Here is a 12,074-nt window from a genome sequence, read left to right on the forward strand (position 1 = left end):
CAATCACACGCTGGGTCAGCTAATTAATCACACCACATTTCGTATTTCGGAAGGAGGGGCTTCATTGAAAATAACGAGTTCGGGACAGACTGGGAAGAGAGGAGCTGTAATAATGTAAAATATGTGAAAAATAATGCGTTTTTTGAACAATCAAGCATGAAAGCATATTCTAGTACACCCCAAAATCAATACTTCATAAAAGGGCATAATAGGACCCCTTTAAACTTTATCGGCTGAAGTCCCAAGTTTGGTTTGAAGACGAAAAATGTAACAAGCAGGATGTTCTCTCACCACTGATTTCTAACACACACTCACAGTCACAGCGTGGTCTCGCGGCAGAAACGAAAGATGCTGCTCTCCGTATGTTTATCCGTCGTTTCAAGGCGTTTCGTATGTAAACTGCGCAAGCTTATTTTTTCCATTAGATTGAAAGATCTGGAAAAAAAAACATACTTTTACCCGCCAATAGACCCTCCCCTTGAAGAAATCAGGGCAGAAGTGGTAGAAAGTGGTCAGGGTCTTGGTGAAATAACACAAACAGAGCATAAGTGCTGCATAAGAAATAAGTGCCGGTATCAGTGCCCACAATTAATTCTTACTGAATTGCCCCTAGTTGTTTAGAGTGATTCGACAGGGAAAACAACAAGACAAATTTTCTTATGCAGCTGAACTGTACTGTACTTTGGGGGAAAAGAAAAATATGGGAGAGAAAGAGAGAGAGACAGTATAATGGGAGATTTGCCCGCAGGAGATTGTCATGATCCACAGCATTGGTTACAACCCTTGTCCCAGTAAGAAATGAGTGTTTACACTATGTGTGTGTGCATGTCACCTTAAATGATATGATTGCGGCAAAGTGGCTTTAGGCACATATGTACGCCTCTGAATGGATTTACATGGGTGTTTGTGCTGTGATGCAGATGTTTATATCAGGTATTCCAGCTGTCGTGCACTGTGGGGAGGTGGACAGTGTCACAGCTCTTAAACCACCACACACAACACTGTTGCGGCCAAACAAATCAATATAACTGAAATCTGATCTGCCCTGGGCTTGGGTTCAAAAGATTCCACTGACTAGACAAATACAAACACATCTGATCCTGTCACATTGTATGTATACACACACACTCAGAAGCTGCATGAATGCAGTGTTCTAGATTCAGATGTGTTTTTGGCTGTGTGCTCTACTTTTCTGAACAGCTGGATGGTTGTGAAACTGTTTGTTGGTGAACAGCATGAGTTCAGAGTTCATTGCAAATGTGAAGCAGGCCGATCCACAGCTATCATAACATGCAAATTCAAACAGTCACATTTAACACAAAATATTTTTGCTCTTTTTTAATGGAGCTCTCAGTTACACATTAATTTTGTTTCAGATGTTTCTCCTAAAATTCCTTTGGAGGAAAAGTCCCTGTAAGGCAAAGTCAGTTCACTTGGCGGCCATCTTGATAACAGCCCCAGGCAGCTATTTTCTAGTACTTGTACAATATAGAAAGATCAAAATCTCCAAAAAGAAGTTGTCAAGATTGTTTCGATAATCAACAATGAAATCTGACTATAATCCCAATTTAGCTTAAATCAGGCTAAAAAATGTGTTTGTCAGCTAATGGATTCTAGAGTAAACTGACCAAAAAGCGATTAGGCCTATCTCATTTATATAAAAGGCTGGACTTCAATTCTTACAACCACCATCTTTCATTAGTCTCTGAACAAGAAGAAATCTTATACATAATGTCACTGGGAGAAATAAAAATAGAAGCAAATGAGACAATTGTACAGTAATGGCATAAAACTAAAATTAATGTGAGTGGAATATGTTAATTTTAGCTTCATATCTTTACTGTACAACAGCTTGATTTTGGAATAATTAGATTAGAAAGTTTTAGTAGCCATTAAAATAGGCATGAAACGGAAGTTGCATTAGTCTGTTCTTCCCTGTTGTGACAAATGGCTTCTCGAAACAAGAAAAAAAAAGTAGGGCTATACTTGATTTTGTCCGTGGGGAATTGATTGGATGGTTGTGGTTTGCTATTGCTGTGATGTCATGTGAGTGACAGGTTGTCCCGCCCTCATGTCAGTAAACACGTCAGCAGAGAAGAGAAGAGATGTCGCTGCAAGAGGGAGGGGAAGTTATGTGATTAAAGATTATGAGGGAACATGAATTTAAAAAAAAATAATGATATGCACGGAAAAATGGTAGTCAAATACTATTTGCCTTACAATAATTTGTGATTGAAGACTATGGTGCAGGGTCCAAAAAAAGTTGTCAACCGTAGATGAATTAAGAAAATGAATAATATAAGAATTTTTTAATTAAGAATAAATATTATATATAAATGTGGCGAGCAGGACGGGGCTGAGGGCCGTTGGAGAACGGCGCGAGGTCGGCATCCTTGTATCTCTCACGGAGGAGCGGAAGCATAAAAGGAGGAGTGACGACAGTGAAGATCGAGAGAGGACCAGGCCTGGACTATTTTATTTGATGTTTTGTTTTATTATGTGTGGCGGAAGTCTACCGTGAGGGGCTGCTGTCTTTACTTTCATTTTGTATTTATTCATTTAAGTCTTTAAATGTTCGCCGGTTCCCGCCTCCTTCTTCCCATAATGTCTAACTGTGTTCAAATAAGTATCAATCATAAGAATGTATTTTACATGATTTAAAAACAATAAAAAACTAAAACAATTGTCCTTTTAACTGAATATATAACTGTGCACAAAATTTTACTTAAAGTTTTAAATGAGAAAAAAATACTGAGTTAAAGAGATCTAATTTGCAGTTTTTCCATCTTTCCTAAATCGTTTTCAAATTGAAACCTGATCAAATCTCTAACTGATATAACAGACTTCTTGTCATATCAAAAACGTTGTCTATGAAATTGGTGTAAGATTCCGCCAATTTCCTTACTTTTTATCGGGGTATAGTTTGAAGGCATTTTGTACATTCTGGGCACGTTTATTCAAAAACTCTGCATTAGAATGGTGATGAGGGGTGTGAGGAGCATGTCCAGTGCGTGTATGCATGTGTGTCACGGCCGGGTCATCAATCACCGACATCATTGATTGAATATTGATCAGCACAGGGCATAATTCAGCATCTCTATTACACGCAGCCACACCATCAGAACAACAGCAGCAGAAACCTCTCTTTTCAAATAAACAATAGAGCAAATCGTATATATTTCTGCCAATTAGAAGAGAATAAGAAGACAATAGGCATAGGAGTGTATGCATCTTATGTACTGTACACACACTCTCCCTTACTGCCTTTCCATCTTTTTCTCCATCTCTCTTTTCCCCTGCTGAAGAATCCTGATCCAATTTTCACCTGATCAAGAGCTGCTAGGATGGCAGAAATAGCAGCATTTTTTTTAAAAAGTTTGTTCTACCATCAAAATCAGTTGGCTCCATAGTTCTTCTGCAGCGTCGACCAACTGTTTTTTTTATTTATTTACCTTCGCCGACATCACTACCCCCAAACGCATCATTCTCCCAACCTGCAGTGCCACTAACCGAATCTACATATAATGCTGCCAAGCTTCAATTGACTTTTGGACTGTTACCATCCTTTTGTTTAGCTGCTCACCTTATGGATTGTATTAAAGGGATTTTTTATTTTGGAGCGCAGCCTTGAATGAAGAGAAGTGAGCTTTACGCTCCAATCTGCTTGACGAAACACGTCTGGATGAAATTAAATTTCCCCCGACGTGACCGAGAAACGGCCCCACCTCTGCCTCTGAAGCATAGTCGTACATCACGTTTTTTCAAATGCCACATGCCTGCAGGAAATACCAGTGCTTGTACGGCAGAGAATGAGTCAAGTTACGTTTTAGGTGAATATAGGTTTATGCTTTGTTTCTGCGTAAATGAAATGCCACATTGCAAAAGCTCCTTAAACTTTGGCTTTGTCATAACACTCAAGTCTTGTTTTCTGCCAGCTGCACACTAGAATCATCACACATAATGTGACTTCTGTGCAGTCTTTTCAGTGTAAAAAAAGGAAAGGCCAAACACAATTCAGTATGCAAATAAACGTAAGAAAGAAGACCAATTGCATGTCAGAATGCAAACATTGCATTGATGTCATTGCTTTTGTCTAGATTTTAAGTTGAGATTTTTTTAATTTTTATTGTGGAGATGCAAGATTTTTAATCTTTAATCAATAATAATATTAAAAAACAGATCACACTTAATTTTAACGATTATTTAGGATAAGTATTTAAATACACTGCAAAAAAAAAACATTTTTTTAAAGTCTATACATTAAGTGATCAGAGCTGAATTTGCATTTGAAAAGATGGATAAAAGTAGATTGGCAAACCAAACAACATGCAGAATGTGCAAAAAAGAATGCTATATCAGCAGACAATTCATTATTTGAGAATTCCTACCTAAATATTTAGGAATATCAATGTAATGTTGCCTTGCAAGCACTGTAATAAAAATGAAACAATATCGCCTGTTAAACTCTGGAAGTAGCATTGAATTAGCATTTCAAATGAAGTATTAATGACATTAAATGCTTAAGCTAACTGTGGCTTATTTGTTCAGTTAGTTAAATTTCTAATTAAAAAAAAGAATGATAACCTCTATGTTGTAATACAGGAGAAGATTAGAGGTGAGAAGGAGCTTGTCAATGGAAACCTCTAAGATTAGCTTTGAGCTGGATCTAGAGGCCAGAATGAAGTGCAGAGAACATATCATAACACAAAAAATATAATTTTGAGGCTACGAAAAAAAAGAGTAAAGTGCAAGTGTGATGAATAAAGTATGCTTCTGCTATCTATCTATCTATCTATCTATCTATCTATCTATCTATCTATCTATCTATCTATCTATCTATCTATCTATCTATCTATCTATCTATCTATCTATCTATCTATCTATAAAATTTAAGCTTGATCAAAATTAAATTGAGTTGTTAAAAAAATCATGCTGAGTGAATTAAGTAAATGCTTTAATAATTTAATAAGTTGTAGTAATTGAAACATTTAGTAGAATGCTGAATAAAAGGCAACCATTTTTCTTTATAATATAATGCTTACTAATTTTTAACACTCAGCATATAAGTATGTAGGAAGGAGAACCCTTGCAAAAGGATCATCATATTGGTGAGTTTTCCAGAAAGTTTGAAAATGCCTGAGAAAGAGAGAGAGAGGAGCGAGAGATGAGATAATTACAGTTTCTTCTAATCCTCCGGCTGTAAACTACACACACATCCCCTTGACATGTCCAAAAGTCCCACACTAAACACCCACCAAATGTTGAACTGAAATGCAGTGAGGGTGCCAAGACCAGATCCATGAAATCCCTCTCAAACCTGTGAATGATTCTCAGTGCAGTGACTGTGTAGGAATCCCCGTCAGTGATTGTGTGCTGGACGATTTTCTGATAAGTCTCACTAGCAACGTAACAGCGCTTAACACATATAAACGCGTATACACCTCCACAACACTGTCAGATGCATTAATCACCTACTGTAGAGGCGTTTTGTTTCTCTGTGAACAAATGGGATTTGTGTGTTTCTTTTAATGTTGTAGACCCATCTTAACACTGCAAAGGTGGCATAGATGTCCCATCTAAAGCATTAACACACATTAAATGTCATATGTCTGCACGCAAACTGCAGATCCACTGCATTGCTGTCTGTGAGAATATCGCACAGTGTGTACAACTGTATTCCCATGAAACAAATGCTTGCATATTCCCTTGTGGGTAAATGCAATTCATCTTCATAATTATGAAAAAATATCTTCTCTTGCTATGTGGCCCCAGATTTGCTTATTATCTCTTATTAGGGAAGAAATATTTCTGTACACAGAAGCTGTTTCTTTCAACTCATGTGCAAATAACACATGGACTTTTGGATGTTTCTAAGTTTAATGTGTGCTAATTCTCATAGATTCAGATTTAGAATCACTAATTATATATCTCATTCATTCTTATTTATGATTTTTACATGTGGACCTACAGCTGAAACTTCAAAGAGTTGGTAGGGAAGAATAAGCACAAATTAGATATTTTAATGTCACAATTTAGACAGAATGAGATTAAATGGAGAGCAAATGAAGGCTTGTGCTTCTAAGAAAAAAAAATATTTTAAACGAATCTCAAACTTCTCAAAAGATATTTCATGATATCTGTTCCAGTGGAATCACAAAAATTAAAAGAGAACTAACATGTCATAGTGTGATTTAGATATAACAACCTATTTTAGTTTATTTTAAAAAGCTAGAGCAGGTTTCAAACTTGAAATCACTATCTGAGCCACATCAATTGAGCTGCTCGAAGACTGAAATCCTAGAATCGCTCCTGCAATGGATGCATCATCCGACTGCAATCTACAGCACTTAGTGAATGTATATCTACAAATTAAGGAAGACTGATTTACTGACTCACTGTAATGGACAGGCACATTAACACACTCAAAGAGTACAGAGTTGCTAAAACGCAAAAGTGCTATTAGCATTAGAAGACCTCCTGTGTATATGGTTTCATCGTTAAAGAGCTTTCATCTCTCGAACAAACACACATCGCCTGCCACACTCCCATGACTATGACAACCCATTTTGAGAGCTGGCACAGTGAGACATTACCCAGCAGTCTCTGCACAACCCATTTACAAACTGCAGCGAGGCCATTTATCAGAGACTTTAGCACATGCTCAGATTGTTGCCTGTGCAGTTTCAGTAACAATCACTGACTGGAGCATGTTAAATATCCATCGCGCTCGCAGGAGTTCTTGCTCTTTTTAGCTCTACCGTTTTGTATGCACTAAATGCAACTAATCTAACTTAAACCCTGCATGTGATCATGAGCAACAGATTAGGTTCTTTTACAGGAGAACAAAAAAAGAAGGATATCAAGGTTATCCAGAAAACGGGTTATATGAAAAGAGTGTCTTATTTGGAGGTATAATCCTCTAGCCTTTGTTTTACGTTCCACAAACTCTCTGTAACACACTGCTACAGTAAGTCCAGGAAGACGACAAAATCGTACAAGATGAATACAGGTGATTAGTTTCCTTATCGCATCGAGAAAGGGTGAGCATGCGAATGTACGTTTTTGTGTGGGTGAAAATATGTTTATAGTGAGTGAGAATGAATATGAATGGAACATTCCACAGATAAACGTATGTTTCTATGAAACTTACCATCCTCTGTGGGTACGTAGACGTTGAGGTAAAGGCAGTCCTCGCTCTGGTTCTGTACATATGCTGCAGCTGCATCCAGGTTGTCGGTGAACCATACGGGAAGCATGATCTCTGGCAGCACTCCGTGGATGTTCTGCGGGCACACTGGTGCAAACTGGGTAGCATTACGGATCTCCTGCCAGGAGCCTGGTGCTTCCGGGGGCTGGAAGCGCCTCTCGCCCACTGGCGGGGTGGCGTAGGGGACGCCCAAGTACTGCTCGACCGGGCCTAGAATCTCATTGTTCAGCTCCTTGCGTACGCCCCGAAGCTTCCCGTAGCCTGTGGTGACCATAGGGTGCTTGGTGGCGGTGAGGTCTGCCCGCTGGCAGGAGGACAGTGCCAGGCGCAGAGCCAAGCCCAGCAGCCACACCAGGCAAGTGTCAGATATGCGGCGCGGGCAGGAGCGGGCCGTTTCCCGCCGCAATTGTGCCACGCCCACCAATGACATGCTTTGACTGGGGTGAGTGGTGCCCCAGCGATGGGTAACTATAAATGAAACGGATAAGGGTGAAAAGTTTCAGGCTGCTCCAGTGATTTCGAAAGTAGGAAATTTGCAGAAGCGAGGGTGTGTGTATCCTCAGTGGAGCAAAGAAGAAGACTGCCGACACTGAGCGGTAAAGAACTTCATCCTGATGTTAGTGCAACATGCGCTTCTATTGCGATTTGCTCATTAGTTCCCTACAGGGAGAGAGAGACAGAAACAGAAAGACAGATATCATTAACTGCAGACAGTAAAACATGCATACCAACACTATCAAACACAATAAAAGGTAATTACAGTATTGCCTGAGGTTTAAAAATCATATCAACCATAAACATGTGAAACATGAATCTAATTAAATATCATTTGTTCCACTGCATATAATCTTTCTCTTAATGTTTGTTTAATATCTTGGTTGAAATATCTTCTTTTTCTGGAGTATTCTCTAAGGCGCATAATTACAGATGCATATCTGGACCATGGGCCGTTCTCTCTCCAGCGCGCTGTCACATCGTTGAGAGGTGCGCAACAGCAACACATATTCACGCTCGGGTACCGGGGGGTGTGAAATACTGAGTGTGTTGCTTAATTGACTTCCTCGGAGGAGATGACAGCACAAGTGTGTTCATTTTAAGTTCCCCCCGACGTGCTGTTGCTCTAGATTCTTGGTTCCTGCCTCCCCTCCGTTCCACTTGACTTAGCCGTGCTAGTTTCAATCTCGCTAGAGTAGATGGGGGCATTTGGGCGTAATAACTGTCTGCCGCTGACAGTCTATGACACAATCACCTTCCCCCCCTCTGCTAAGCTAAAGACATACATCTACAGGCGGGAATTAACAACATGACATAATGATCTACGAGGAACGCAAGGAGAAGTGTTTACCGCCATTTTGGCATAAAAAGACGTTATGAACGGGGACTGGGTGTACTGAGACAGAGCAATTTAAAATCGACCTATAATTAGATACTTAATTCTGGAGTTATACGGGGTACCAGGAATCAGTGATTCAAGAACGATGATATCATACATGATTGGTCCTGGAAACTGCTTACAGAGTGAATAATCTACAGTGGACATCATGTATCTGTGCTTAAAACATATGCATACTAGAAGCATCCACTAGAAAGCAGTGTTATTTTAGTATAATTTATGCTACTATATTTTGAATTAGCTTTTATATTTAGTTTTCAGTTTAATATTAGTTTAAGTTTTTGAAGTTTTTTAAGGGGTGCTTTTGAGAGTTTTATTTTTTTACTTTTTTAAATAACTTTAATTTATTTTTATTTTTAGTCATTTTAGTATTTCAACTTAAATGAAAATTAGACATGTTGCTTTAGCACCTATCTGAAATAAGTTTAAGTAATGTTAACATTTTTATCTAGTATTTGTATTTTATTTTATTTCAGCTTTATTTCAATTATTGCATTTTACTTAATAGTTTTAGGTAACAATAACAATACTGTTATGAAGAGTATGTAAAAATACAATATATACACACAACATGCAGTAAACCATGAGTAACCCACGTGAAAGCAAAACACTTTTTTCTTTTTATACAAGATTAATACACTGATTAATACACAGGGAAATATGTGGCATGGATGTAAATATGGTAAAAATGTGTTGCTGCATTAAACAGTGGCATGCAGAGGTGTTCTGAAATGAGGCAAAGTCCTCTTTTTTAATGTAAATTCATGTCCCAGTTAAACTTAATGTTGTCACATTTTCCTGGTTAAATAAACATTACTTTATATTAAAAAAAATAAAATTCCATTTTTAGGATTGTTCTATTTATTACAACAAAGTATAAATCTAAAGGCAGAAACCATTTAAACAATATATTTAAATTTGTGAACTGATGTTCAGCTGTTCTTATTAATAGTCAACTTGTTTTCAGATCATCAGTCATGCTCGGTAAACACAGTCTGTCAAAGACACGAAGATGTATCTTTAATTTCTCGAAGCTGATTGCTCATTAAAAAAGACCACAGTCATCATGTTTTCAGGCCATTTCAAGTTTGATTTTGATGTGACAAAGCGGTGATATCTAAATGGCTGAGTTGTTTACTTACTTTTTAATTAGTCTTCCCATTAACGGCATCATTTTTGTTCATTCAGACTGACACGCGGAACGCACGCGTAAACAAGAGGCGGGATTTAATCGCACTAACCAATCATATCCAATCAAAACCAATCATTTCCAATCATAGCGTAATGGAGGCATTGCCTCCTCTCATGTGACTTCCCCCCATTCATTCTCAATTACCCCCCACTAAACCCAGCGCATGCTTTAGGGGGTCTGTTAAAAGTCAATGGGCTCAGGCCAGGGGAGGCAAGAGAGATGTGGCGTCCTGCTGTACCTGATGAGTGTTACTTGTACACTTTTTAATGTCACATTTTGCACTTTTTATTTTTGTAATATGGAGTATTTTCTCATGCTATTTTTTTTTTTAAGAGGCGGCACTGCCTCCCAAACTGTGTTCTTTTATCAGGTAAAGTTTATAAATGGTTTACACACAGCCCAATTTGTCACTTTAGCCCAATACCGCTCGTCATTTAGATGTCTTTATTGGCTTATTAAATGTCTGTTTACATTTTGCCATCCAGAATCAGAGGAAAACCTGACAATTTCAAAGTAGTTTCTGAATGCTGAAAAAATCTGTAGAATAGAAACAAGATAGCTGCAAGCGTTTAAAAAAGAGACTGTCAGTTGGGGTTTAAGGACCAGATAAAAAGTTTGACTGCCAACAGACACAAGTCAAAAAATAAAAAAAATTTACTTTGTAAAGATGTAGGCTGACTTCTCCACAGCAGAATGCCAATCTGTGTGGGAGTTGCGAGTGTAGTTTGGAGACCATGAATGCTAGAACCACTTTAAAATGACAATCGTTGTCCCAGGATCTACATCGACAAATTCAAGAATGAAGTAAATGTCTCCTCGCAGGCCCTGAGCAAACTGCTCCCTTCTGCTGATCAAAGCCTGGAGACTTTATAGAGAAGTAAATGTATGCTAAAGTAAATGTGTGCACAGCCGCAGAGAACAAACAGCCAAACTGAACAGCTGCGGAAAAATATGTACATTTGCACAGGCAAAGCAGAAACCATCATAGTGGAACATCTGGGCATCATCCTCGCAAGAGATTCTACAAAGAAATCAAGAGTCAAGAGCAAAGACAGAATCATCCAGTGTATGCTGTTCTTCAAGCACTCGGTATCTCCATGACAACCAAAGCACATCTAATTAAGCTAGCGGCACCAAACCTGGACACAAAACACCTGGAGTAGAAAATCACCAACAGCAGGAGAACCTGACTAAGAGAAAGATACTCTGGGTTTAACGCAACACCAGACATGTGTGTCAAAATCCAGAGCTCACAACCAAATGTTTCTGCACTAAAATATAAAAACAATTTCAATTACAACATACAGTGAAAGCATATAATAGCATAAGATTTAGGATCAGACACACGTCACAATAGACCCTTTCACACAGCGCGTTGATCCCGGGAAATTGCCGTAAAATTTCTAGAGTGCGTTCTGTGTGAACGCAAATATGTCCCGGGATTGATGCCGAGATGGGGACCTAGTAACATTGTCGGAATCAGTCCCGGAACGTGCCCTGTGTGAACAAAAGCCAGGACCAATGCCGTAAGGAGTGTGTCGTAGTAATGAGGCACGTGCCATCGCAATGACGTAGTTATCGTGCGACTCTGTTGCTCTTAGAAGAAAGTTTGTGTTCGTCATCAACAAAGAAAGAACAAAAAAAGTCTGCAAACTGGAATGAAGCAGAGGCCAGGGAGCTTCTTACTATCCGCACGGAAGCTGAGATCGTTCACCAGCTTTGTGGAACGGTACGCGATGTGTTAGTGTATGACTGAATCCGGGAAAAAATGCCACAACATTTGTACCACAACATGTTTTCGACGTGTACGTTACATGTCACATCCTGACGTCACGTGTCTTTACGGGATCTTTACGGGATATGTGTGAATGCACTCACAGATTCCGGAAAATCACCGGCAGTGAATGAAACGGGCTTATGATTTCAGCTTAACATACTTCAAGAACATTGTGCATTTGCGCATGTACACAATAGACATCTGATATCAACAACCCCAAAGTAACTGAAGGCACGTAAAACCGTGAGCAATAAATAAATGCATTTATGCAAGAAGTAGCTATGTACTGTAAGTAGCCACTTAACGGATGCTTTCATCCAAGAAACTTACAATTAGGCCATTAAGATGCCGCCAAGTTGCAGTACAGTTGATTCCTAGCAGTTGTTCCTACTTGAGTGCATCATCCAACTGTTTCAGAAGGCCATTCACTGTCTCCACTCCTATTGGTAGTCGTCACTCATTTGCATTCAATTACATTCTGTTCTTTGTTGCAATATCAACAGCT

The 12,074-nt window shown here is 38.8% G+C and overlaps 1 protein-coding gene across 2 annotated transcripts in view; it reads right to left on the reverse strand.

Annotated features, from left to right (window-relative positions):
- Positions 1 to 12,074, reverse strand: part of nlgn2b (neuroligin 2b) — a 170,196-nt gene that overhangs the window by 62,176 nt on the left and 95,946 nt on the right. For both annotated transcript variants that reach the window (XM_077242822.1, XM_077242821.1), the window contains one exon: positions 7,151 to 7,867. In XM_077242822.1, coding sequence (XP_077098937.1) covers positions 7,151 to 7,637 — 487 coding nt within the window. In that variant the 5' untranslated portion in view covers positions 7,638 to 7,867. The remainder of the gene's footprint in view (positions 1 to 7,150; positions 7,868 to 12,074) is intronic.

Source organism: Siphateles boraxobius, unplaced genomic scaffold (assembly GCF_051911475.1).
Source record: "Siphateles boraxobius isolate OS27281-9 unplaced genomic scaffold, OSU_SipBor_1 25, whole genome shotgun sequence".
In the NCBI taxonomy this organism is placed as follows: Eukaryota; Metazoa; Chordata; class Actinopteri; order Cypriniformes; family Leuciscidae; genus Siphateles; species Siphateles boraxobius.